A 25,139-nucleotide genomic window follows, 5' to 3' on the forward strand; every position below is an offset into this window, starting at 1 on the left:
ATATATGCCTATGTTAAATGCCTGATCAATGTGAATGTGGGATTGCAGGAATTCCCTAGTATAGGGAATTGTGTCAAACTGTGATGAATGACCGTAGCTCCGATGTCATTGAGACCTAGTTACACAAATGGGACGAGGCGTTCGCCATTTGTGAAATCAGAAATGACATCAAGAAGATCCACGAGGCCACCCACATGTTTAGTGAGGCAGCGGATCGGTGGTGGATTAAACAACAAAAAGATGGTATAGCATCCACTACCTGGAAGGGGTTTAAAAGAGAGTTCAGAAAACACTTCTTACCTCCTGACGAAGCACCCCGAGCTTGGGATCAATATAGGAACCTTCATCAGAGAAATTTATCAGTGGCAAAATACACTGATAAGTTTCGAGAGAGTGTAATGAAGGTTGACGAACCCCTGCCTCAATCAATCCAAGTGAAAGATTTCATATTTGGATTGAATGATCGAATAAAAATGGAAGTTTGGGCTAAGTACGTGAACACGTTAGATGATGCAATAGCTATAGCCCTGAACTACGAGGATGCCAAGGGCAGCAAACCAAGTGGGTTTGCACAGGTCGGAACCCAGTATGGGTATCCGAAGAAATCTGGGTTTAAGAAGAAGTGGACTAGTAACGGGAGTGGTTCGCAGCCGAGTGGTAAGGCCAAGCAGGCGAGACCGGCTGAAACTCCTAAACCAAGTACCACCATTGGAGTGAAGAGGAAAGTAACCCCAATGGAAGCCCGGGCTTGGTCTAAGTCTCCCTTGAACCCAGAACAAAGGGAAAAAGCGAGGAGAGAAGGCTTATGTTTTGGTTGCCTTCAGCCTCATTAGTGGAAGGATTGCCCACGTAACAAAGATCGTCGGATGGATGAGATGGTGATCTCAGAGTGCGACGTGGAGATGGAGGGAAGTCCCAGAGCGGAAGAGATGCAGATTCAGCTAGCGGGATCTTCTCAGAGGTCAGTACCTTGTTTGTTATGTGTGTCTGTTGCTAAGTTAGTGACGAGTGTACCTGATAACATCCTATCTAAGCCCGCAGCGACGGGGTATACAGCCTTTAATGATACGGAGTTAATTAAAATGAAAGGGCAAGTGGCCAATCATGATGTCATTGTGTCGTTTGACTCGGCGTCAACTCATAATGTGATTAACTCCAAGCTCGTGAAGAGGCTGAAATTAAAGATAAGTCCATCTGACTATGCGTATACAGTCAGGATGGCAGATGGAAGTTCAACTGAAGTATGGGACCAAAGGGTTACCCAGTTGGAGCTTCAGATTTAGGACTATGCTGAGAAGCTTGATTTTGAAAAAACCAAGCTTGCTCATGCGGATATAGCCCTGGGTATGGCGTGGCATTCTAAGAAGAATCCAGCCATTGATTGGAAAAAGCACGTATATTAATTCAAGATGAATGATGTGCTTTATGTCTTGTGAGGTGAAAAAGATATACCTCAGGGACCGTTGGTTTCCGTGATGGAAATCCGAAAAGCTCAAGTAGAGTTTTTATTCCTTTGCATAGCGTCGGTAGGGTCGGTTGATGATTCTTCGGCTAGCACTCATGTTACGCAAAGTGGTGAGATGGCCAAGCTGGCTAATCTTATAACAGAGGAGTTCTCTGAATGTTTTAGGGATGAACTACCTTATGGGTTACCACCAGAGCGGAAAGTTCAACATAAGATTGAACTGATCCCGGAGGCAGAACCTGTAAATAGACCTCCCTATAGAATGAGTTTTACTGAAGAGGCGGAGGTGCGTAGACAACTGGAAGAATACCTCAAGTTGAGGTAGATTCAACCAAGTTTCTCACCTTTTGCTTCGCCAGTGATATTAAAGAAGAAAAAGGATGATACGTTTCGCCTCTGTATAGATTACAGAGCATTGAATACTATCACTATTAAGCACACGTATCCGATGGCTCGGATTGATGATTTGCTAGATGCATTACATGGAGCCGTGATTTTCAGTAAGATAGATCTTAAGTGTGGCTACCATCAAATCCGGATTAGAGCCGAGGATGTGCATAAAACTGCTTTCAGAAGAAAATTTGGTCATTATGAGTTTTTGGTAATGCCCTTCGGACTTACCAATGCTCCAGCGACCTTCGTCATGCTTATGAACGATTTACTACGTCCGTATATCGAAAAGTTCGTAGTACATTTTATTGATGACATCCTGATATTCAGTAAGAGTATTACTGAGCATCGTGAACACTTAAGAATAGTGTCCAATACTTTGAGGAAAGCCAGTCTTTATGTAAATAAAAAGAAAACTATACTGTGTATGGTTAGGCTTGAATACTTAGGGTTCATAATTACTCCACAAGGGGTAGAAATGGATCCGAAGAAAGTGGCTGCGATACTAACTTGACCAATCCCTCAGAATCTGACCGCGTTGCGATCATTCTTGGGATTTGTCTAGTTTTATAGAAGGCATATCAAAGGATATTCCGGAATAGTATCGCCATTGACTGATCTGACCTCAGATAAAGTACCTTTTATTTGGAGGCAGAATCAACAAGAAAGTTTTAACACCATAAAACAAGCTGTGGTCACAGGACCGGTGTTAAAAATAGTTGATCCCCAAAAACCGTTGTTCCTGGAAACCGATGCAAGTGGCATTGCGGTAGGAGCAGTTCTCCTTCAAGAGGGAAGGCCAGTAGCCTTTGAAAGCAAGAAGCTTTCTCCCTCTCAAAGGAATTGGCCAACTCATGAATTAGAGTTGTATGCTGTTACCCATGCTTTGAAAACATGGAGGCATTATTTGTATGGTTCAAAGTTTTATGTGGATGTGGATCATGATACTCTGAAACACTTTTGTAAACAGCCTGACTTGAGGGGCCGCCAAGCTAGGTGGGCAGAGCTCATGCAGGAGTTTAATTTAATGATTCGGTACCGAAGAGGAAAAGACAACAAGGTTGCGGATGCATTGTCTCGCATTATGCACAACCTGAGTTTCACGGTATTAGAGAGTACTCTAATGAGACCGAGATTAGAGAAACTCAAAAAGTGGACGAGTTTGTTCAGAGCTTATGGCCTAAGGCTCATGTGTTGAAACCCGGGGAAAGTGAGAAGGATGACCTCGCATCCAGAAAAGGCCAAACATATGCAAGATATACCATAAGGGATGGTATGCTAGTTAGAAATGGCAAGGTTGTAGTACTTGGTCAGAATGATCTCAGGCAGAGAGTCATTCGACAGTTTCATGATAGCCCGTGTGCGGGACATCTAGGAGTCGAGAAGACATATGATCTCATAAAGCGAGATTTATTTTGGCCAAAGATGAAAAAGCATATTCATGAATATGTGACACGGTGTTTCTCGTGTCAGGTAAGCAAGACCGAGCGGGTGAAGCCACCCGGACTTTTACAGCCCTTGGAAATACCACTAAGTAAGTGGGAGAGCATTTCCATGGACTTTATTGTAGGGCTGCCTACGACACAAGGAGGGTATGATTCTATCCTTGTGGTGGTTGATCGTCTAACCAAGATGGCTCACTTCATTCCGACTAAAGAGTCTATTAGTGCCCCGCAAGTGGCGGATTTGTTCATTAGACATATATTTCGTCTGCATGGATTGCCTAGATCCATAGTATCAGACCGAGATGTCAGATTTACCGGTCATTTTTGGACAGCGGTATTTGAGACACTAAGGACTTAGTTGGGAATGAGTAGTGGGGATCATCCTGAGACAGATGGTCACACGGAGAGAGTCAACCAAACTTTAGAGGATATGCTGAGAGCATATGTGTCATTGAGGCAACATAAGTGGGACAAGTGGTTGCCATTGTTGGAGTTTGCCTACAATGATAGAAAACATTCCTCTATTGGGTTCAGTCTGTTTGAGCTGAACTATGGTTATAGACCAGCTAATCCAACTATAGTTGGAGTACCTCAAAAAGTGCCTAGTGCCGCGAACTTTGTAGTTCAGATAGAGGAGATGCTAGCATTTGCGAGAGCTAATATCCGCCAGGCTATGGATAGAGCCAAGGTGTATGCTGATGAAAACCGGTCGATAAGAGTATTTAAGGAAGGAGAAAAAGTTTTTCTCAGAGTTCCTTCGCACTCGAAGTCGTTGACTTCAAGAGAGTGTGCTAAGTTATCACCTCGATACTGTAGGCCGTGGTTAATTCTAAAGAGAATAGGCAGTGTAGCCTATAAATTAGAATTGCCACAAGGGTGTAAGGTGCACCCGGTTTTTCATGTTTCGCGCTTAAAGAAATTTTTACATACCGGTGACTCACTAATCGAAGGTGTGGTTTTGTTTCAGGAGATAGAGGATATTGCAAGGCACAAACCAACAAGAATCCTGGACCGAGGAACAATGCAGATACGAAATCGGAAGATACCCATGGTGTTGGTTGCATGGCATGGTCAGCCTCTATCCGAAATCCGTATATCAGTTGCGGAGAGTGTTCCCAGATTTTATCATGGAGGCCGCTGATGTCTGAAGAGGGAAGGATTGTTACGCTCTAGCCGAGGTAGCATGACCTCGGAAGAATCAGTCGACATTTCCCTTAAAGGATCTATCTCTGTAATATATGTGTTTGCGCTTCATGTAAATGATCGGGAGGGAATTCATGTCAAGGTCCTAGGTGAGGGCTGATAGCACCAGACTAGGTAGATCTAAGGCAAAGGGCCTAATGCAAAGGTTGTGCCTAGGGGCAAAGAATTTAATGCATCCCAAGAGAGGGGTGAAATGTTGCATTAGGAAGGCCCTATATGGATGACATGTGGCATCTAGATCTATCTAGGGAATTGGGGCTTGTTGAGGCTAGTGAGAGAAGAGAAGAAAATTATTCACATTGATTTTTGAATGAAGATCTCTGTCTGCTTGTTAGCCTCAGCGAGAATTGGCTGGGAGGTGATTCATGGTGCTGCTCCCGTGATCGAAGTAGAGAACAAAGGAAAGTGTGCTTGACAAGATTCCTCTGGGGGAGCCTCCAGTGAACTCAGAGGACTTCGAGATGCCTCCAACGGAACAGATTTCACGGAAAGCTCGGAGGAGACGGAGACAGAGGGAGAGTCAGCAATACGAGCAGCCTCCAAGGGTCTCTGAGCCTGCTTCGACTCATTCAGCAAAGCGAGAGAAGACTTTTTTGGGGGAGCCTCCAGTGAACTCGGAGGACTTAAAGGTGCCTCCAGTGGAACGGCTTTCACGGACAACTCGGAGGAGACGGAGACAGAGGGAGAGTCAAGACTACGAGCAGCCCCAGATACGAGCTCACAGTTGGCAGAGAGTTGAGACACATGTGCAGGAGACCCCGGAAAGGGGGGATACAGAGGACCATCCGCAGGCAGGTCTTGACACTGTGCAGGAGATGGTAGCTCAGGGAGTTGAGACACACGTGTAGGAGACCCCGGAAAGGGGAGATGCAGAGGACCATCCGCAGGGCCTCACACTGTGCAGGAGACAGTAGCTCAGGATTTGATGACTCTTGACACTTCTACCCCGGAGGTTCATATATTGGTTTCTGAGACAGTTATCCAACTGGAGACTGCTCAGGCTGCGTACACGGTGATGGATGCCTCTTCACAACAGTCCAGTGAGAGAGAGGTATTTCACGACACAGGTCAGAGCCAGAGCCCGTCCCAGGATCTCATGCACCTGCATGAGGTTCCCTCGAGACCTCTCTCTCTTCCCTGTCGCACAGTACCTTCTTTTGTTGCTTTGCAGAGCGTCCTCTCAGACACCCCTCCCAGTACAGCCTCGTCCTCGCAGCTTTTCACTCCCGGTTTATCCAGATCTTTTGCGAGTGCGGTCACAGATTTCGCTCAGTACCCAGATAGGCGTGAGGGTTGGGAGATCCTAGCAGATGAGATTGAGCAAGATTTTCAGTCACCCTTGCGTACAGGCACCTCGTCGCAGATTCTTCCTCTCCCTCTCACCTATTCCAGGTGTAGAGTTAGGACAGCTCAGCCTTTTTCAGCTCTTCTGACTCCTAGACCTGACCCTAGGATGGTTGAAAGAGATCTGCCCGTTGAGTTTTGGTCCTTTTTGGCTCGAGGGGTCTCCACAGACTCCCTCACTAGATTGGAACTTCTCCCGGTATTTTGTCGACGGTCAGAGGAGGTAGAGGAATACTTGGGATCTGTTACTCTATCCAGAGAGGGGCATATTCTTCGTTTCTCCGCAGGTAGCTTTCGTTCTCGGGGGAGCGAAAGCTGGTCAGCTGAGTTACTCGACAGCGAGATTGATCGACAGCTTTTGAGCATGACTCAGTTTTCATCGGTTCACCGTATTGTCGGCTCGCAGATTCATTCTTGCCCTAGGACTCTTCGACCTGGCTTCGGTGGCAAGGCCTTTCTGTTTCTGTTCTTTGAGGTTCAGGGAGACTTTGATTTGCCCAGGAGTGCTGGTTGGTTTGACTTTCAGCTCCTCAGTTTGTGCCAGAGTATTATTCCCTTGGATGGAGCCATTTTACATGAGTTGGGGCAGATTTGGAGCTTGATCAGAGATCGACTTTGCATTGTGCCGTCAGAGAGAGTCATTTGTGCCGCTGCCACTGGCATCCCATCACTTCCATCCGATGTCTAGGCTGTCCATCATTTCTTGGAATGTGAGAGGACTGAACGGCTGCAGATTTATTTCAGATGCAAATGGTCGTAGATCCGGAGTTCCTAGATTGCAGTTGCTTAGGGACTCCCTTTGATTTATTTCCTCAGGGTCCCCTCCAGACATTGTACTTATCCAAGAGCATAAGCTCTCACACGACAGGATTGACAGATGCAGATCCTTACTCAGAGGACAGAGCCGGACATATTGGAGCCCAGCGGATGGTACGAGGGGAGGAGTCTGCATTTCAGTTTCAGCCAAGTGGGCCCCAGAGATCACCCAGGAGGGTACACTAGTGGAGAGCAGGGCATGTTATGTTATTCTTCAGATTGAGAGCACAGCAGTTGGTGTTCTCAATGTGTACGCTCCCACGAATCCAACCCGCAGACGTGCATTTTGGAGACAGCTCAGAGAGTCCCTTCCTCAGGCAGACACCTGGATTGTTGGAGGAGATTTCAACATGGTTGAATTCTCTGAAGACAAGTCGTGCCAGACAGAGGCTGGACTTTCTGATAGGGAGAGAATGGAGTGGGATAGTTTTGTTTTGCATGCTGGACTTCATGATGCAGCTCGATTGGACGACTTTCGTCACTTGGCTGATAGTCTTCAGTTCTCTTGGTCTGGGGTTTTCCATGGCTCTCTCTCTTTGGCTAGGCTTGACAGGTTTTATATTGGCCATTGGGGCCAGGCCAGAGGAGGACAGATTGGGATCCGCCCGGGTTATGTTTTATCTGACCATGCTCCAGTCCTATTACAGATTCTCCCTACCTCTCGATTGGAGAGCACAGACTTTGTGAGAGTTCCGGACTTTGTTTTTCAGGACACAGAGTTCGTGGAATGGTTGAGAGAGGCTTGGTTGACAGAGGACAATCTTGACGATCATAGCTGGTTGATGTGGGTGGAGGGGGCTTTGGCTAGAATCAGCATGGCCTGCTAGTTGAGGGCAAAAGAGGAGAAGGAAAAGCTCAGAATCAGAGATCGGAACGCAAGAGCGGAGGTATCCAGACTTCAGAGATTGATTCAGAGCTTTCCTCATTCTCTTTTCATCTGAGGGCAGCTTTCAGAGGCTCAGGAGAGACTAGAGGAGATTCAGGGCAGGAGGGCCCAGTTCAGGTTTTACTCCCAGCAGACCTTCTGGATCCAGAAGGGGGATAGATGCTCTAGAGAGTTCTTCAGGGCAGTGGGTCAAAGATACTCTTCGGATAGTCTTCGCAGACTTGTAGATGAGGCCGGGTCTCTTCAGACGGATCCTCATCGTATTGTTGAGATCACTTCTGATTTCTATTCCACTCTTTACACCGCCAATCCAGTCACCGAGGAGATGATCAGAGCCAGAGAGGAGATTTAGAGTCATGTCCCCCAGATGGTCTCAGACAGGATGAGTCATGTTTTGGATAGCCCGCTATCACTCCTAGAGATCACAGATGCGTTACATGAGCTGCCCAGAGACAGATGCCCGGGGGAGGACGGTCTGTCGCCCCTTCTTTTTAAAGCTCTCTAGGATACGATTGGGCCACTTTATGCCTTTTCAGAGGCTCTCGATACAAGATCTTTGGGCGAGGCATTATGCACAGGTATGATTTGTCTCATCCCGAAAGGGGGAGACAAGACAGTCCTACGTAATTAGAGACCCATTACACTTTTAGGGACAGCCTATAAGATCCTAGCAAAGACCTTGGCCCTTCGTTTAAAGCCTATGCTGCCAGATATCATCAGAGCTACTCATACAGGATTTGTTCAAGAAAGGAGTATCTTGGATAATATCTTCACTTTTTGGGAGGCCACTCACTGGGCGAAGGAGAGTCAGCAGGAGATTGCAGTTCTCCTTCTCGATTTTGAGAAGGCCTATGACAAGGGGGACAGGTGTTTCTTGGAGGGCACTATGAGGAGGCTAGGCTTCAGTGATAGATGGATTTTATGGGTCTCCTCACTTTACTCTCACTCTTCTAGCAGGATGGTGGTCTGTGGAGGCAGAGAACCGGCTTTTCAGCTATCCAGATCGGTACGACAGGGATGCCCGCTTGCACCTTACCTTTTCCTTTTCATAGCGGAGGCTATGGGATACTTTATGCAAGCTAGCAGTCATGGCATTTTGGGCCTTCATCTACCTATCCGGCACGAGCAGGAGCTTCTGGACACTGAGTTTGCTGATGATACGGCACTGACAGTCAAAGGAGATGCATATAGTCTTGCTACTGCTGCGGATCCAATTGACAAGTTCTGCCTAGCCTCAGGGGGACTTGTCAATTGGAACAAATCAAAAGGCATCTGGACTGGAGCTCAGCAGGATACCCCAACATGGGGAGGAGATAGAGGCTTTGTATGGATACCCAGAGGCACCTCCACGAGATATCTAGGCTTCTAGGTTGGCATTGAGGTGTCCCCGACGCAACAGTTTGCCCCAGTTCTTGAGAGTATCCAGAGAAAGCTAGCCTACTAGAGTACGGCTAGACTCTCTTTGGCCGGAAGAGCGCTGGTACTCAACCAAGTTCTACTAGCGACTATGTGGTATGTTGCGTCTTGTTGGTGCTTTCATGCTGACTCGATTCATCAGGTGAGGGGATTGCTTCGGAACTTTCTGTGGAGTGGTGGGGATAGTTTTGAGGACACTAGGGCCAGAGTTTCATGGGATACTATCACTTTACCTTTCTCGCAGGGAGGACTTGGGGTTCTTGATCCGGAGATGCAGAGCAAAGCCCTTTTAGTCAAACTTCTTGTTAGAGGTTTGACTCCAGGATATCAGCCGTGGAAGCAATTCCTACTGCATGGGATTCACCAGTGCACCCCTAGAGCAGCAGGTCAGTGGGCAGGTAGAGTCAGTTGGATCTTCCTGACGGACCAGCATTCTCAGCCTTCCTCACCACTTGTGAAAAGGCTTATTCAGATATGGGATCATTTTCGACAGCACCTCATCAAAGCAGTTCCCTTCTCCAGAGAGGAAATTGCCTGACAACCACTTTACCATAACCCCCTAGTTCGGTACCAGGAATCTTCCCTTGGTACAGAACTTAGACTCCCTTGGCCAGATGGCATGCTCAGGGGGTTGTGACAGTCGGAGATTGGTTCAGGGAAGGTGTGGAGATGTCAGAGGAGGTGATCAGAGATAGACATGGGCCACTTAGACAGATTGCTGCCACCAGATTACTGATCATGAGAGCTATTCCTCAGAAGTGGAGGGATGTACTTACAAATCCAGCCTATGTTGATCCCATTTCTACTTGGTCAGGTTGTTTTAGTGAGGTTGGGCTATGTATTGGAGTTCGCTTAGGACCAGCACCGTTTATTTATTTTGAGACGGACTCCTCTCAGAAATTGTATCCCACTCAGCCCCTGGATCGCCAAGAGTTTCTTTGGCAGAGAGTCAGGGTCATTGGTTGCCTGGGTAAGGAATGGGCCACAGATCCTTCCAGGTTGACCATTGCAGAGGATATTAGATGGAGAGTTTGGATTTTTCAAGGTCGACCTCTTGCGGAGCTTGACTGGGACCCAGGTGAGTGGGCATGGCCTACTCCGGTGGCAGGCGTTCGTCCTCTTTCTTTCTTCCAGTACTCGACGAGGGCAGGTTACAAGCTTCAGCAGAGAGACTCTCGTCACATTCCATCTGCCTCTCAGCATTGGCACGCACAGGGACTTACTGCAGAGCTCTTGCTGAGCTACTGGACTCACTTTTGGGGCATCAGTAGAGCCAGGAAAGTCTCCTACTTTCTTTGGCTCACTATACATAGGGGCATACCTGTGGGTACTTGGCTCCAGCAGATGGGTAGACCCTCCTTGTGTATGAGTTGTCAGCTTGCAGAGAAATCTAGCAAGCACTGCTTATGGAGTTGCACCAACTCTAGAGTGATATGGACAGGTATCTTTAGGTTGTTCTCATATGTTACATCTGAGTCCTTTCTGATGACATGGGGCGCTGCTCTTTGGGGGAGAGGATTTGGAGCCTTTACTCTCTTTGAGTCAGAGCCAGGAGACCTCGGTTTCTTCATGCAGCGTCGCCAAAGACAGGGTCCCACGGAGGCCAGCATCATGGAGCCGCAGGATTTACTTTTGGTACCGGTACCAGCACAGGATTCCATGCCTTCTTCAGCTGCAGGGTCAGCCTGGGAGGTGATTTCCAGCATCACCCTATGGCGGATATGGTGTTCGCAATGTTCTTTTGTCCTTGGGGACCATTTATGCACGGAGGCTGACACTCTCGCTTCCATTTGGGCAGAGATTATCTTCACTCTTAGGAGCCAGTGGGAGAGGTCACCTCTTTGGCAGCTCGTGGGAGACTTATATCCTTCATGAGGACATGGGACTGCTCTTTATTTTTTCACTTGACCCATTTTGGGATGTCGTGGCATTTTAGACCACCCCCATGGCTTTTTTGCCACATTGTTGAGGCTAGGGATAGAGTACTTTCTCTCCCACCTGTTGTATGATTTGTTTTGAATAAAATATATCTCTCTTTTATTTAAAAAAGAAATCCTTCCAAGGTTCCTGCCCAAGCATGAGTCCCCTCACCACCACCTTACAAAGCAATGCCCTGCACTACAAGTCCAGGTCAATGATATTAAGTCCCCCTTTCCATGTAGAGAGAATGGTCTCCCAGGCCACCCTCGCGGCAACATTTGATGTGCCATCAAGTCCACTCCATAGAAAATTCTTGACTGCTCTAATGAGCAGAGTGATGCAATCCCTAGACCGACACCAGCAAGAACACACAAACCAGGCGGTGGCCAAGAGAACCTGGTTCACTACCACTAGAGGCAAGGTCGAGTTTGGCTAAGCTCCAAAAAAGGAGCTTTTTCCTTATACTTTCTAATACTGGGGCAAACTGCTGTGCTAGAGAGATGCCCAATCCTACCTGGCATCCCAAATACCTGACACGAACACCCCTCTGAATCCAAGAAAAGCTAATGTCAACTCCCCAGCCTGCAGTGTCCTCATCACTGATCCAAAAGCCAAAGGATTTATGCCAATTGATGTGTGCCCCTGCAGCTGAGCAAAAAATATCCAAGGCTATCCGGAAAGAATCAAGTGACTGCAAAGAGGCCTCAATAAAAATAGCAGTGTCATCAGCCAACTCATAGTCAAGAAGCTCCTGCTTCTGTCTCAAGGGCAATCTCAACCCATAAAGCTCAGCCTGAGATCTAAGGAAGATACTCATAGCTTCTGCCACAAAGAGAAAGAGGAAGGGGGCTAAAGGCCATCCCTGACGAACTGATCTGGAAATCTAAAACCTGTCACCCCTTACCCCTCCAATCAAAACCTGGCTGTGGGCTGATCTGTAAAGAGAGGCCATCCCTCTAATCCATGCATCTGAAAGTCCAAACCGTAGAAGAGTGCCCTCAAGAAAACCCCAATCTACTCTGTCATAGGCTTTCTCAAAGTCCAGGAGTAGAACTGCCAGCCTCTACCCACTCTACATAGCCCACTCTGTGGCTTCCCAAAAGGAAAATATATTATCAAATATGCTCCTGCCATGCACAAAGCCTGTCCATGGATGAGGTCTGGAAGAAGGGGCTGCAACCGAGTGCTAATCGCCTTGGCCAGGATTTTGTACAAAGTGCACAAAAGAGTGATGGGTGTCCAATGGGATACAAAATTCCTCTTGCCACCTTTCCGGATAAGGTGTATGAGTCCCTCGATCAGTGAGTTAGGCATCTCACCCGAGTCCCAAATGCCCTGCAGGGCTGAAGTAATATGATCACCTATCACATCCCAAAAGGCTGTAAAAAAAGGAGTAAGACCATCGGAACCAAGGCATTAGCCCTTATGAAGGATAGAGAGAGCACTCTTGAATTCTGTGTCGGTAAAGCGTGCATCAAGTGAGCAAATCATCTCTGGTGTGACCAACACAGGTAAACTCTGCCAAATCTCATCTCTAGCCACATCTCTGGCCTGTGTGTCAAGATCTGCGGAAAGAAGGGAGGCATAGAAAGCTGTCGCTAAGTGCATGACGATATCCGGATGAGACTGCAAAACATCGTCAGAGTCAATAAGCTGCCTGACACTCTCTCTACTATGTCTAGGACCAAGTGTAGAGAAAAAGTGTTTATCGACTCTCCCTCCCATCTGTATCCAAAAGGACTCCTGTGCATGGAAGGCATACTCTGCTCTCTGATCAAGCAATGTCTGCAAGTGAGCCCTTGCTGTAGCAAGGCGCTCCTGTACCCAAGCATCAGATGGTCGTTTCTGCTCCTCCCTCTGCAAGGCTGCCAACTACCGGCGGATACCAATCCCCGCCTGGGAGGAGGCAGCGCGCAGGGGGGGGCTGCAGCAGCGAGGGAGGGGAGTCGGGGGAGGAGGCAGGGGGAGCAGCAGGTAGGAGGGAGGGGAGGGAAGAGGCTGCGCGCAGAGCCACACTCACTAGCACCCAATTCCCTCCTTGCTTCCCGTCACCAAGAGTTCTCCGGCGTCAGTGTGTTTCTTCTCCTTTGCTCCGGTCTAGTGTTGACGCTTAGCTCCAACAGCTCGTACACTAGCCCGAGCAGCTCGTACACTAGCCCACATTGTTCATCAGGCACTCCGTACCAGCTTCTGTACCATCAGCTCATTTCAGCTGTACAGTGCGTACATGCAGTAGCCCATTGTCCATACATTCCGTACAGATTGTACAGAAATCCGTACTGCTGCCCGCCGTACTACCTGTCCGCACAAGCGTCTGTACGACCCATTCTGCCCATCTGTACATTCTATCTGTACTGTGCAGTCCATACCATTGCAACAGTCCGTATAGTTGCAACGCGCTCCAGCCTATTCGTGTGGATTTTGCTTCAGCCTGTGCACTTTGCTCCGGACTGTGCACTTTGTTCCAACGTGTTCGTGTGTTGCTCCAGCCCGTGCACTTCTTTGGCATACAGGTTTCCTTGGCATACAGGTTTTCTGGCTTCTAGCGTACATGTTCATTTGGGGATTTTTGGTGAGCCCACAAGCGCACAGATTTGAGCTACTTGCTTGCACTTTGCACCTCGGGTGCAGTAGGTGCATTTTCAGTTTGTTTGCAGTGGGTGATGCTATAGTGTGCCATCAGTTGATGCCATACTTGCAGTGATTGCACAGTGCAGTCAAAGGCACTTTCTTTCTGTTGCATTTTCTTTGCAAGTGCAGTGTGAAGCCATCTCACAGCCGATTGCGCAAACAAAGGAGAGCCTAGACCCCATTCCATATTCTCAAAGAGTGAAGCTATCGTATGTTAAACGCAAGCCCGCTTCTAATCCTATCACCTGGGGCAATGTTTTCAAACTTTGACTCGGAATTTTTTTGCATCGAGCGTTGACACTTTCTCTATAGGAACAGGAAACACAATCGCATCTGTAGAAATTTACTTACTTCAAATTTCGTGTCTAGGTTGGACGTGCTTTGAATGACGCACCGTTGTTTCTTATACCTCCCTATGGGCGCGGATTCACGATATATATCTATCTATCTAGAAATCATGGTTGCAACAACAGCCCATCCCTTCGTTCTGAGCTATCCTGCACCAAGCGGGCGCACTCGACTGTCCAAGATGACCTCTAATAGTTGCAGTCAGTGTTGTCTTTTTGAAGTCAAGATGTCTCAGTCAGAGAGCTTTGGTATTATGATGACCAAAAGAGATAAGTTGGAAGGCCCCAACTATGCCTTGTGGTCTTTTATCCTCAAGAACATTTTGATTGGCAAGAACTTATGGGATATTGTGAGTGGTGATGAGACTAGGCCTATTACATCAAGTACTCACTCATCCTCCACCGCCACTTCTACTACTCCTACTGCGACTTCTACTACTCCTCCTGCCATTAACGCTTCTACTACTACTACTTCTGCCACTCCATCTTCAATACTTTTGAAGGAGCACAAGAAGTTTGATCGTAGAAATGCACAAGAGGACAAAGATTTTGTGTTTGCTGCAGTTCAGGACAGCTTTGATGCCAAGGGGGATTGTAGTGCACATGCTCAGTCTATTGATCCTTCCTTTGCTGCCATTGATGAATGGTATTTGGATAGTGATGCTACTAAGCACATGACTCATAGAAAGGAGTGGTTTGAGACAATCTCACCTATTCATGACAGACAGGTTACATGTGCAAATGATGCACCACAGGACATCACAGGAGTGGGAGATATTCCCATCATTTTGGAATCAGGCAAGAAAAAATACATCCATGATGTTTGGTATGTCTAGATTTGAGAAAGAATTTGATTTCAGTTCTTTCTATTGCCCATGATCAACACATGCTTGTTGAATTTCAAGATGATCAATGCAGGATCAAGGATCCCAAGAAAGGGTATGAAATTGTGGCAACAGATACTTATGATAAAGGGCTAATACAAGCTTGATGCTCAGCCTTCTGTTCAGCATGCTTTGGCTGTCTCATTTGCTTCTCCAAGTGATTTATGGCATGCCAGGTTTGGTCATGTTCATCATAGAGCATTGGCCTACTTGTACAACAATGAAATGGTTCACGCAATGCCAAAACTACAGCAGCTAGCCAATGAAGTTTGTGAAGGGTGTGCTCTTGGCAAATTGCACTGTCTTCCTTTCAAGAAGGATGGCTCAGGTTCAGTGAAAGCAACTAGAGTTTTGTAGATAATACACAGTGATGTATGCGGTCCCATGAATGTAACAACCCATAGAGGGGCAAGGTATGTTGTTACCTTCATTGATGATTATTCTAGATTCACATGGCACTTCCTGATGAAGACTAAATCTGAAGTGCTTTATTGGTTCAAAGAGTTCAAGGCCTTGGCTAACAACCAAAACAATTTAAAAATACAAACATTTTGCTCAGACAAGGGGGGAGAGTACACATCAAATGCTTTTGAAGAGTATCAGCACAATCCTATTGCAAAAAGAAAGAATAGGAGATGCATGCTGAAATTCAATAAAATATCAAAGCAAATTTGGGGAGAGGCCATAACTACAGACACATACATACATAATAGATGCCCTACCAAAGCATTGGTCAATGTGACACCTTTTGAGAGGTTTTATGGCTATAAGCCAAAGGTTCATCAATTAAAGAGTGTTTGGCTCAGTTGCTTAAGCTTTGATTCCATCTCAACCTTATGATGATGCCCTGTGGATATCATTCAATTTAAGGATGATGATATGGGTTCTCCAAAGGATACTCCTTCCTCTCATACTTCAGCTAGTTTGGCACATGTTGAGGGTGCTTCTCCCTCAAATGTTCCGGATGAGCAGCCAGCTAGTGAGGAAGGACAGCCCAATATTTGGAAACACTACCACCGTCATGGAGTCTGTCAACCAAAGGATGCCACTCCAAGTGGTACAGCGAGTGATACAGCCAGTGGTACAGCTGATAAACCCATTCCAAAATGGGCAAGGTTGACCATTTAGGATGCTAAGGATCAGCCTACTTTGGGGAGAACCAAGGCAAGCACAAAAAGTGCTCATGGACAGGTCAATTTTGCAATGATGACCTTCGTTATGGAAGCTGAATTTGAGCCTCAAAGTTTTGAGGATGCACAGGGACATCCTTCATGGCAGAAGGCCATGGAATCTGAAATTAGATCCATTGAAAAGAATGCCACATGGGATTTGGTTGATGCACCCATGGTAAAAATATTGTGGGCATCAAATGGATCTATAAGGTCAAGTATCACTCAGATGGTACAGTGGAAAAATATAAGGCCAGTCTCGTTGCCAAGGGGTATGCTCAAGAAGAGGGGATTCACTATGAGGAGACTTTTGCTCCAGTAGCCAAAATGACTGCCATCCGTTGTGTCATTTCTCTTGCTGCAAATTATGGTTGGCTAGTCTCTTAGATGGACGTTAAGACTACCTTTTTGAATGGAGATCTCAAAGAAGAAGTCTAGGCGTAGCAACCCCAAGGATTTGTGGTACAAGGACAAGAGCACAAGGTGTGCAAGCTTAGAAAAGTTTTATATGGGCTCAAACAAGCACCTCGTGCATAGTATCACAAGATACGCTGTCCCAAGGCTTTGTCAATACAAATACAGAGCCAAATCTTTATGTTCTGCAAGAAAACTCAGATTTTGTCATTCTAGTGCTTTATGTGGATGACATATTACGCACTGGCAGTAATACACAGCAAATTGCAGCAGTGCAGTCCGTTCCGTGTCAGACATTTGACATGATAGATTTGAATTTATTGCACTATTGTCTTGGCATTGAGTTTCGGCATATCCAAGAGGGAATATGCATGTCACAGACAAAGTATGCTAAAGGTCTCTTGCAGAAATTCAAGATGGAAAATTGCAAACATGTGGCACCTCCATTGGAAAAAAGACTCAAACTTACTAAGCATGATCAGGCTGAAAAGTTTGATGGCACACTTTACAAGCAGCTGGTTGGTACCCACAGTCACACATTGGAATACAGCCAAAAGGGTTATCAGATATGTTCATGGTACTCTCTTTTATGGTTTGCATTATGCTCCAGATTGTGACATTTCTCTGAGTGGTTTCACATAATCAGATTGGTCAGGGGACATTGATGATAGAAAATCCACTTCCGGCTATTGCTTCTCATTGGGTTCAGCTTGCATATCTTGGCTCAGTAAGAAGCAAGATCGAGACTCTCTTTCCTCTAGTGAAGCACAGTACAAAGCAGCAAATTAAACCTCTATGGAATGTATGTGGTTAAGGAAGCTTTTGCATAGCTTGCTCAAGATGGTGAGGCAAACTCTATCCTTTGTGACAACCAGAGTTGCATTGCCATTGGCAACAATTATGTCTTTCATGCTCGCATGAAACACAGTGAAAACCATCATCATTATATATGGGATTGTATTTCAGATGGCTTCTTTGACCTTATTTTGTTCTACTGATTGTGTTCACAACCTTTCTCCATTTGTTCCTTCAACGCAGCTATGGTCTTTTGTTATGCTCTAGCCAAGATAGCATGACCTCGGAAAGATCGGTGGGCATTTTCTCTTAGATGACCGACTTTTGTAATATTTAATGTGCGTAAATAAAATGGTCAAGAGAAGTAACTGCCAAGGTCCTAGGTGAGGGTGAAATGGCATTGACTAGATGGTTCTGAGTGCTAAGGCCTAGGTGCACCTAAATGTGCAATAATGTCAAGGGGCAAAAGGTTTAAATGTGCCCCAAGAGAGGGGTAAATGGTGCACCAAGTGAAAAGGGCTAAAGTGATGACATGTGGCAGGGGGAACCATCTAGGGAGTTGTGGGTCTTGTGGATAGGCATGAGGAAAAACAAAGTACGTATCTGTTGAAAAAAATGCGATCCATGAGAGTATGGCTGGGTGGAAATAACTAGTGCCATCGCCCGTGATCTGAGAGAGGGTTAGAATAGGGAATGTGTCAATTGGTATCAGAGCTCAAGGCAAGGAAAGAGATCAAGGGAAGAGAGACGAGCTAGGTGACAGAAGAAAGGCTTGGAGCGCAGAGAGGACGCAAGGTTATCATTTGCATCGCCTGTTCGTGACGTGCGATGGACGGGAGGATCGGTGGCCGTTCCGGTCACTCCAATTCGTCAGGACAGTTATGATATGCACGTCATCGCCCGTCGGTGCTCCACCAGGGAGGTCTAGGCCTGGAATTCGTTGACTGACCGAATTTCCATAGGCTCATTGATGGACAACGCTCTGATGGAGGAAGGCCTGCGTAAATGCCCGTCAACACTACGCCACATCGTCGCAACAGAACGTCAACCTGCTCCGCTATTCCCTATACCTGATCGAAATCCTCCGCCACCACGAAGGTTCCCCATCATGAACAGCCGATTATCACCGGCCACGAAGGTCAAAGTCGCAGTTGCAGGCCATATATTTACCATTATAATCCTGAGCGCAGTTAGCAGCAAATGCTTTTGACGTGACAGATTTGCGCACAGAAGAAATAAGGGAAGACGTGATAGATTTGCGCACAGAAGAAATAAAGGAAGGCACGGGATCTTCTGAATGAACGCCCCTACTCAGTCTTCGTGGAGCTTCCAAGGAGCGTTTTTTCCTCTTTTATAAAAAAATTTTGAGTTGCAGTCGGTTCATTCTGTACAGCAGGGACTGTCGTTTATCTTTTCTGTATAACAAAAGGGAAATCTTTTTATTATTTTTTTAAAAAAAATTATTTTTCCTTTTGAAACTATGGAGGCAGAAGGACAAAATTCCAGGGTGAATCATAGCGAGTCTAGAGTACGGTCTACACAACAAATGTCACATCACACAACACCTACTCTGGTAGATAAGATTTCAATATTAAAAGATGCTTTACAGCAAATTATGAACCAGCAGCTCCAAGTGAATGCTGGTCAGAATGAGATTAGGGAGATGGTGCAAGCCTTGGCGGCTAGACCATCTAGAATGGATAAGGGCAAAGCTCCAGCAGAGCCAGAGCCCAGTATACATTCATCAGAGCGTGCGAGGGTCAAGGTGCCTAATATTGCTAACTATAGACCGGAGAAGTACGCTGGTCGGATGACCGAGCACAGCTCTGATGTGATCGAGGTTTGGTTGCACAAGTGGGAAGAAGCCTTCGCCATTTGTGAAATCAGATATCAGATCTGATCTAAAGAAAATCCGTGAGGCCACTCACCTGTTTATTGAGGCAGCGGATAGATGGTGGATAAAGCAACAGAAGGATCAAGTTGCTCCTACCACCTGGGAAGGGTTTAAAGCTGAATTTAAGAAACACTTTCTTCCACCGGATGAAGAGTCCCGAGCTTGGGATGCTTATCGAAACCTTCGTCAGAGGAATCTGTCGGTGGCAGAGTACACTGACAAATTCAGGGAATGTGTTATGAAGATAACAGACCCTCTCCCTATGTCGGTTCAGTTGAAAGACTACATCTATGGACTGAACGACAAAATCAAAATGGAAATTCGGGCTAAATATGTGACTACATTAGATGAATCTATTGCAGTAGCCCTGAACTATGAGGATGCCAGAGGCAGATCTGGTGGATTGGTGCAGGCAGGGACTCAGTATGAGTACCCGAGGAAAGGGGGATTTCAGAGGAAATGGATTTCAAAGACAAGTGTCGCGCAGCCAAGTGGCCAAACCAAGCAGGTGAAGCCGGTTGAGGGACCAGCAAAAACAAGTACCACTGTTGCGGTGAAAAGGAAAATAACTCCAATGGCAGCCCGGGCTTGGTCAAAGTCCTCGTTGACCCCTGAACAAAAAGAGAAAGCTAGAAAAGAAGGATTGTGCTTGGGCTGCCTTCAGCGACATCAGTGGAAAGATTGTCCACTCAATAAAGACCGTCGCACGACTAATATGATAATATCTGAATGCGACGTGGAAATGCAAGAGAGTCCCAATGCGGAACATATGCAGATGCAATTGGAGGGACCTTCTCAGAGGTTAGTACCTGTGTTATTAAGTGTGTCTGTTACTAAGTTAATAAGCGGTGCACCTGATAACATCCTATCTAAGCACGCAGCAACGGGGTATACAACCTTTAATGATACGGAGTTAATTAAAATGAAAGGGCAAGTGGCCAATCATGATGTCATTGTGTTGTTTGACTCGACGTCAACTCACAATGTGATTAACTCCAAGCTCGTGAAGAGGCTGAAATTAAAGACAAGTCCATCTGACTATGCGTATACAGTCAGGATGGCAGATGGAAGTTCAACTGAAGTATGGGACCAAAGGGTTACCCAGTTGGAGCTTCGTATTTAGGACTATAATGAGAAGCTTGATTTTGAAATGACCAAGCTTGCTCATGCGGATATAGCCCTGGGTATGGCGTGGCATTCTAGGAAGAATCCAGCCATTGATTGGAAAAAGCATGTATATCAATTCAAGATGAATGATGTGCTTTATGTTTTACGAGGTGAGAAAGATATACCTCAGGGACCGTTGGTTTCCGCGATGGAAATCCCAAAAGCTCAAGGAGAGTTTTTATTCCTTTGCACAGCATCGGTAGAGCCGGTTGATGATTCTTCGGCTAGCACTAATGTTACGTAAAGTGGTGAGATGGCCAAGCTGGCTAATCTTATAACAAAGGAGTTCTCTGAATGTTTTAGGGATGAACTACCTTATGGGTTAAAACATTCCTCTACAGGGTTCAGTCCATTCGAGCTGAACTATGGTTATAGACCAACCAATCCAACTATAGTTGGAGTACCTCAGAAAGTGCCTAGTGCCGCGAACTTTTGCAGATTGGTGACTCACGAATCGAAGGTGTGGTTTTGTTTCAGGAGATAGAGGATAATGCAAGACGCAAACCAACAAGAATCCTGGACCGAGGAACAATGCAAATACGAAATCGGAAGATACCCACGGTGTTGGTTGCATGGCATGGTCTACCTCTATCGGAAGCTACCTAGGAATCCGTATACCAGTTGCAGAGAGTGTTCCCAGATTTCATCATCGAGGACGATGATGCTTGAAGAGGGAAGGAATGTTATGCTCTAGCCGAGATAGCATGACCTCGGAAAGATCGGTGGGCATTTTCTCTTAGATGACCGACTTTTGTAATATTTAATGTGCGTAAATAAAATGGTCAAGAGAAGTAACTGCCAAGGTCCTAGGTGAGGGTGAAATGGCATTGACTAGATGGTTCTGAGTGCTAAGGCCTAGGTGCACCTAAATGTGCAATAATGTCAAGGGGCAAAAGGTTTAAATGTGCCCTAAGAGAGGGGTAAATGGTGCACCAAGTGAAAAGGGCTAAAGTGATGACATGTGGCAGGGGGAACCATCTAGGGAGTTGTGGGTCTTGTGGATAGGCATGAGGAAAAACAAAGTACGTATCTGTTGAAAAAAATGTGATCCATGAGAGTATGGCTGGGTGGAAATAACTAGTGCCATCGCCCGTGATCTGAGAGAGAGTTAGAATAGGGAATGTGTCATCTTTCTACAACCAATGTGTCCCAAGGCTCTGATCCGTCTTGAAGCACATGCATTAGCCTATATCACCAACAAACATCAAATGTTGTTTGATGCCGGCCATTGAGAGTCAAGCACTCTTTGGACTGAAACCAGTGATCATGATAGTGTGTAATCCTATAGAAGGAAACCTCCACATCGCATGTGCACAAAATATGTAGGGTATGAATGATGTCATGATGCAAATGTTAAGATTGTAATATGGTGATGTAACCATATGGTGATGTAAGATGATGTTAAGACTGTAATATGGTGATGTAACCAGATATTATAACTCTTCTACTATCAAAGGACACCATTCTTTACAACTTAAAGATACATGTCCCACTTAGATCCTGTTAATCCACTCTACATCATTATTTTGTAGAAAAGCAGTTGGGGTAGTGTGAAAACTAAATGAGACCATGCTTATAGGAGTTGAAGGGACAAATGTACTCCTAGGGTGATTTGGCTTCATAGGAATCTTAATTGCAAACTAATACTATGGTGGCAGGGATTGGCAAATGGACTTCCATGGTGTGGGGCCTTCCACCAACCTTTCACCCAAAATGTGTTGCACAAAGGCTGAGCAGTGCATCTTTAAGTCTACTTGTATCATTTATTGGTCGCCACAAATCAGGACTATCAGGCCTATGATATATGGCAATCATCCCTATGACGATTGCACTAAGTATTTCTGAAAATAATATCCCTCCAAAAGAAAAGGTGAACCATACACAAATCCATTTCTAAATGGCCATTAGCTTTTAAAGTTTGGCAGGATAACCTTTTTTATGTTAGGCGTTGCCATTTCAGCACAAATGCATGTTGTTTGCATATCATCCAATATTTCAACAGCTAGGTGGCAACACATCCCCATATACTACTATGTAATACCACTACAAACGATTTGTTAGCAAATTCTTGTCACATAAAGTGCTTTGAGGGTAGTAAAAACAACTCGGTCAATACATCCACACAGAGTTTCCCGAGTCAAGAAAGTACCACATCACCACACCCTCTTTTAAACCATGAACAAAGTAGAGCCATCCCATTGTAATCACGACCAAGGCAAGAAGTAAAGCCAGATAAAATGCTGCAGCATTACAGATCCTTTCTGTTGAGGTCTTTGCTTTTGTCGGCTTGATGCTAAGGTAGACCAGCATTCCAGAGGAGACCTTTTCCAGGGTCTTGTACAGCTGTGGAACACATGACAGACCTATCAAAGTCCCCTGTCCAACATTGTAAAACAAGTCATTTAAACTCACAAATAAACTTTCAAGGGATGCATCACCCTCTGGAACAAGAAAACAAGACGTTGAAGCATCAACAAACTCAGAAAACCCAAAGACAACCTGTAAAATGGCAGATATGGTATCCTTGCTACTGGAGATAGTGTACAATTGAGAAGCAGCATTCATACCAATCTGTTAATTGTTTCCAAAATTGTGCAGAAAATGTTTGTCATAATACTCACATCCAATCCCAAAACAACGACAAATGTTATTACTCTTTAGGTTCTGAGATTTCTAAGTCTGCTTGATATAAAATTAGAACAAATCATCTAACACTATTCAGAAACCGTGATATATATGCTTCCCTCTAAATGGTAACTCAAATGCAGGAATACCTTGGCAAGAGTGTACGCTAGAGCATTGGCTATATAGACAGCAAGTCCATTTGCCACAAGCATAGCCTCACCTGCCAGTAGTAGTTCACGTAGTGCAAAAGACAAGCATGTTTTTTAAAAACGTCAACCTTCCCTAAGAGCTAAAACGTTAAGCAGATTTTTTTAAATTGTTAACATTTCCCTAATAGCTAAAAAAGATGTAAACCCCAAGAGATGGACATTTCAAATAACACAGGTTCAGGAGATGAGCAAACCTAGCGAAGCACAATGTGGAAAGACACGAACTTCATATTCAAAAAGCAATGTGCTTCCAAAGTGGAAAAGTACACTTGCGAGCTTTATGGGTAGCAAAGTAGCTGCAATATTGTAAAGTAGACTTAAGCAACTATTATTCCAACATTCCCCACATGTTTCCTAAGGAAAAAACCCTCCTAATCCATCATTACTTTGAGAAGTGATGCAGCTTACCAAGAGATGCTATCACTAAAGCAACAGTTGTGCGGTATGTCACCAGATTAAAAGAGGCCCTTAACTTTTCTTGACGATGTGTATTACATTTCAAGTCCCTGTGTATATCCAAGGTGTGCAATATAAACACGAGCAAAGCAACACTGCAGGCAAAAGCTGACCAGAATTCCAATCTAAAGTTTTCACAATCTGCAAAAATTTAGTTCACCCAAATTTGTTAGTTTATGACCAAAAGCATTCTTCTTGAACTAACTGCCCCCAAATTAAAGCCAGAAATGCTCTCCTTGAGGACTGAAAAATGTCTCATTACAGCTTGCTCGCACTATCACGTTGATGCCTATACCTCTTGGATTAGCCAAGGTGGACGACGTCCGAACACACTGAACCAAGCGTGCAACCAGCACAATAGGAACACAGAGAGCTGACATATATACTCCTGGTGAAGTTCCTAATCTGGCCAAGGAAACATCTTACAATTAATTATTCAACCTTAGGTTTGGCCACATATTCTGTATTCTCCTGCTCATACTTTTTATATATGTATAGTGCGCCTTATTCTGTCTCATGAAAATCAAATGACTATTCAGAATGCAGTGGTTTTACATGAACTTACAGAGCATCGCCTTAGTTGTAAGAATGGTTCAGTGAGTTTTTAAAATTGATGAGAATTCTTTAATTAAAGAAATAGACCTCAGTAGATTTTTTGGTATGGCGAATGTTGTGTCGCTCCTAGTAGAAGTCATCCTGCCTGAAAAGAAAGAGAGAGAGAGAGAGAGAGAGAGAGAGAGAGAGAGAGATCCTACCTGGGATTGAAGAGCTCTAAACCGTGGCTCAAAGCAGCAGATTCGACCAAAAGTGCTGCAAGGCTGAGGAAAACGAGGCCCGTCAATTCGTAAAAGAGGCCATGAAAGTAGAGGGCGATGATGACACGAGCCAAGACGAGGGACATAACAACCACCTCTCCGCGGCCGTCCATGGAGTGCACGAAGATGAAGAAAGGGAGCAGAGAAACAAAATTAGTGCCTCTGGATGCCGTGTCGTTCAGCGCCAACCGCTCAAAGACGATCTTCCTTGAGCGAATCAACGATTAATCTGGGTTGTAACATGATGCTTGAAAATTGAAGCATGTACTACTTTGCAGGAAGTGCAAGCATGATTGATTGGTCGATCGTGGAGAAAGGAAGAAGAAAAAGATGGTTTTAGGCGTAAGCTGGAGAAGGCAAACGTCAATCCGAATTGGGTTGTGGAAGGTTACGGGATTGGAATTGGAGATGGGTGCTGATGATCGAAGAAGATGATGCATCGGTGAAGATTTCAACGCGGTGCCAAAATATGAAAGATTCAATTTTTCGAATCATACTCCGATGTTTCAATTGGTTGACGTAATACCGCACTTTCAATCACTCCCCCTATTCACAAGAATCTCCCTGAATCTTCTCCCAAGATTCCCTCATTGCCTCTGGCACTAGGATTTTGGTCTTGGGTGCGTATCCGCCCGCCACCCTTTTACACACCACCAGACACACCTTTTTTGACAAACAGGAACTAGACAGTGGCTAACTAGTAAAGGCCATGGAGACTTGAAGATGATTGCCCAAGTGGGAGAACTCGGCGGAGCTGCCCAAAAAAAATTGGATGCTCCCCCCACCACACGCAGAGCGGTGTGTAAGCTAGTCCTGCCAGCCCCCATTCTCTCCTCAATTCATCCTTT

At 45.5% G+C, this 25,139-nt stretch overlaps 1 protein-coding gene across 2 annotated transcripts in view; it reads right to left on the reverse strand.

The window, feature by feature from the left end:
- Nucleotides 1-24,745, reverse strand: part of LOC147893481 (phosphatidate cytidylyltransferase family protein) — a 61,807-nt gene extending 37,062 nt beyond the window's left edge. For both annotated transcript variants that reach the window (XM_087385516.1, XM_087385517.1), the window contains exons 1-7: nucleotides 24,232-24,745; nucleotides 23,772-23,881; nucleotides 23,429-23,617; nucleotides 23,215-23,316; nucleotides 22,961-23,031; nucleotides 22,686-22,757; nucleotides 22,336-22,562 (exon numbers count right to left, since the gene is read on the reverse strand). In XM_087385516.1, the coding sequence (XP_087241642.1) occupies nucleotides 22,336-22,562; nucleotides 22,686-22,757; nucleotides 22,961-23,031; nucleotides 23,215-23,316; nucleotides 23,429-23,617; nucleotides 23,772-23,881; nucleotides 24,232-24,404 (944 nt within the window). In that variant the 5' untranslated portion in view covers nucleotides 24,405-24,745. The remainder of the gene's footprint in view (nucleotides 1-22,335; nucleotides 22,563-22,685; nucleotides 22,758-22,960; nucleotides 23,032-23,214; nucleotides 23,317-23,428; nucleotides 23,618-23,771; nucleotides 23,882-24,231) is intronic.
- Nucleotides 24,746-25,139: the final 394 nt, after the last annotated feature.

Source organism: Dipteris shenzhenensis, chromosome 15 (genome assembly GCF_047967505.1).
Source record: "Dipteris shenzhenensis isolate YYH24624 ecotype China chromosome 15, Dip_SZ_1.0, whole genome shotgun sequence".
Lineage (NCBI taxonomy): Eukaryota > Viridiplantae > Streptophyta > Polypodiopsida > Gleicheniales > Dipteridaceae > Dipteris > Dipteris shenzhenensis.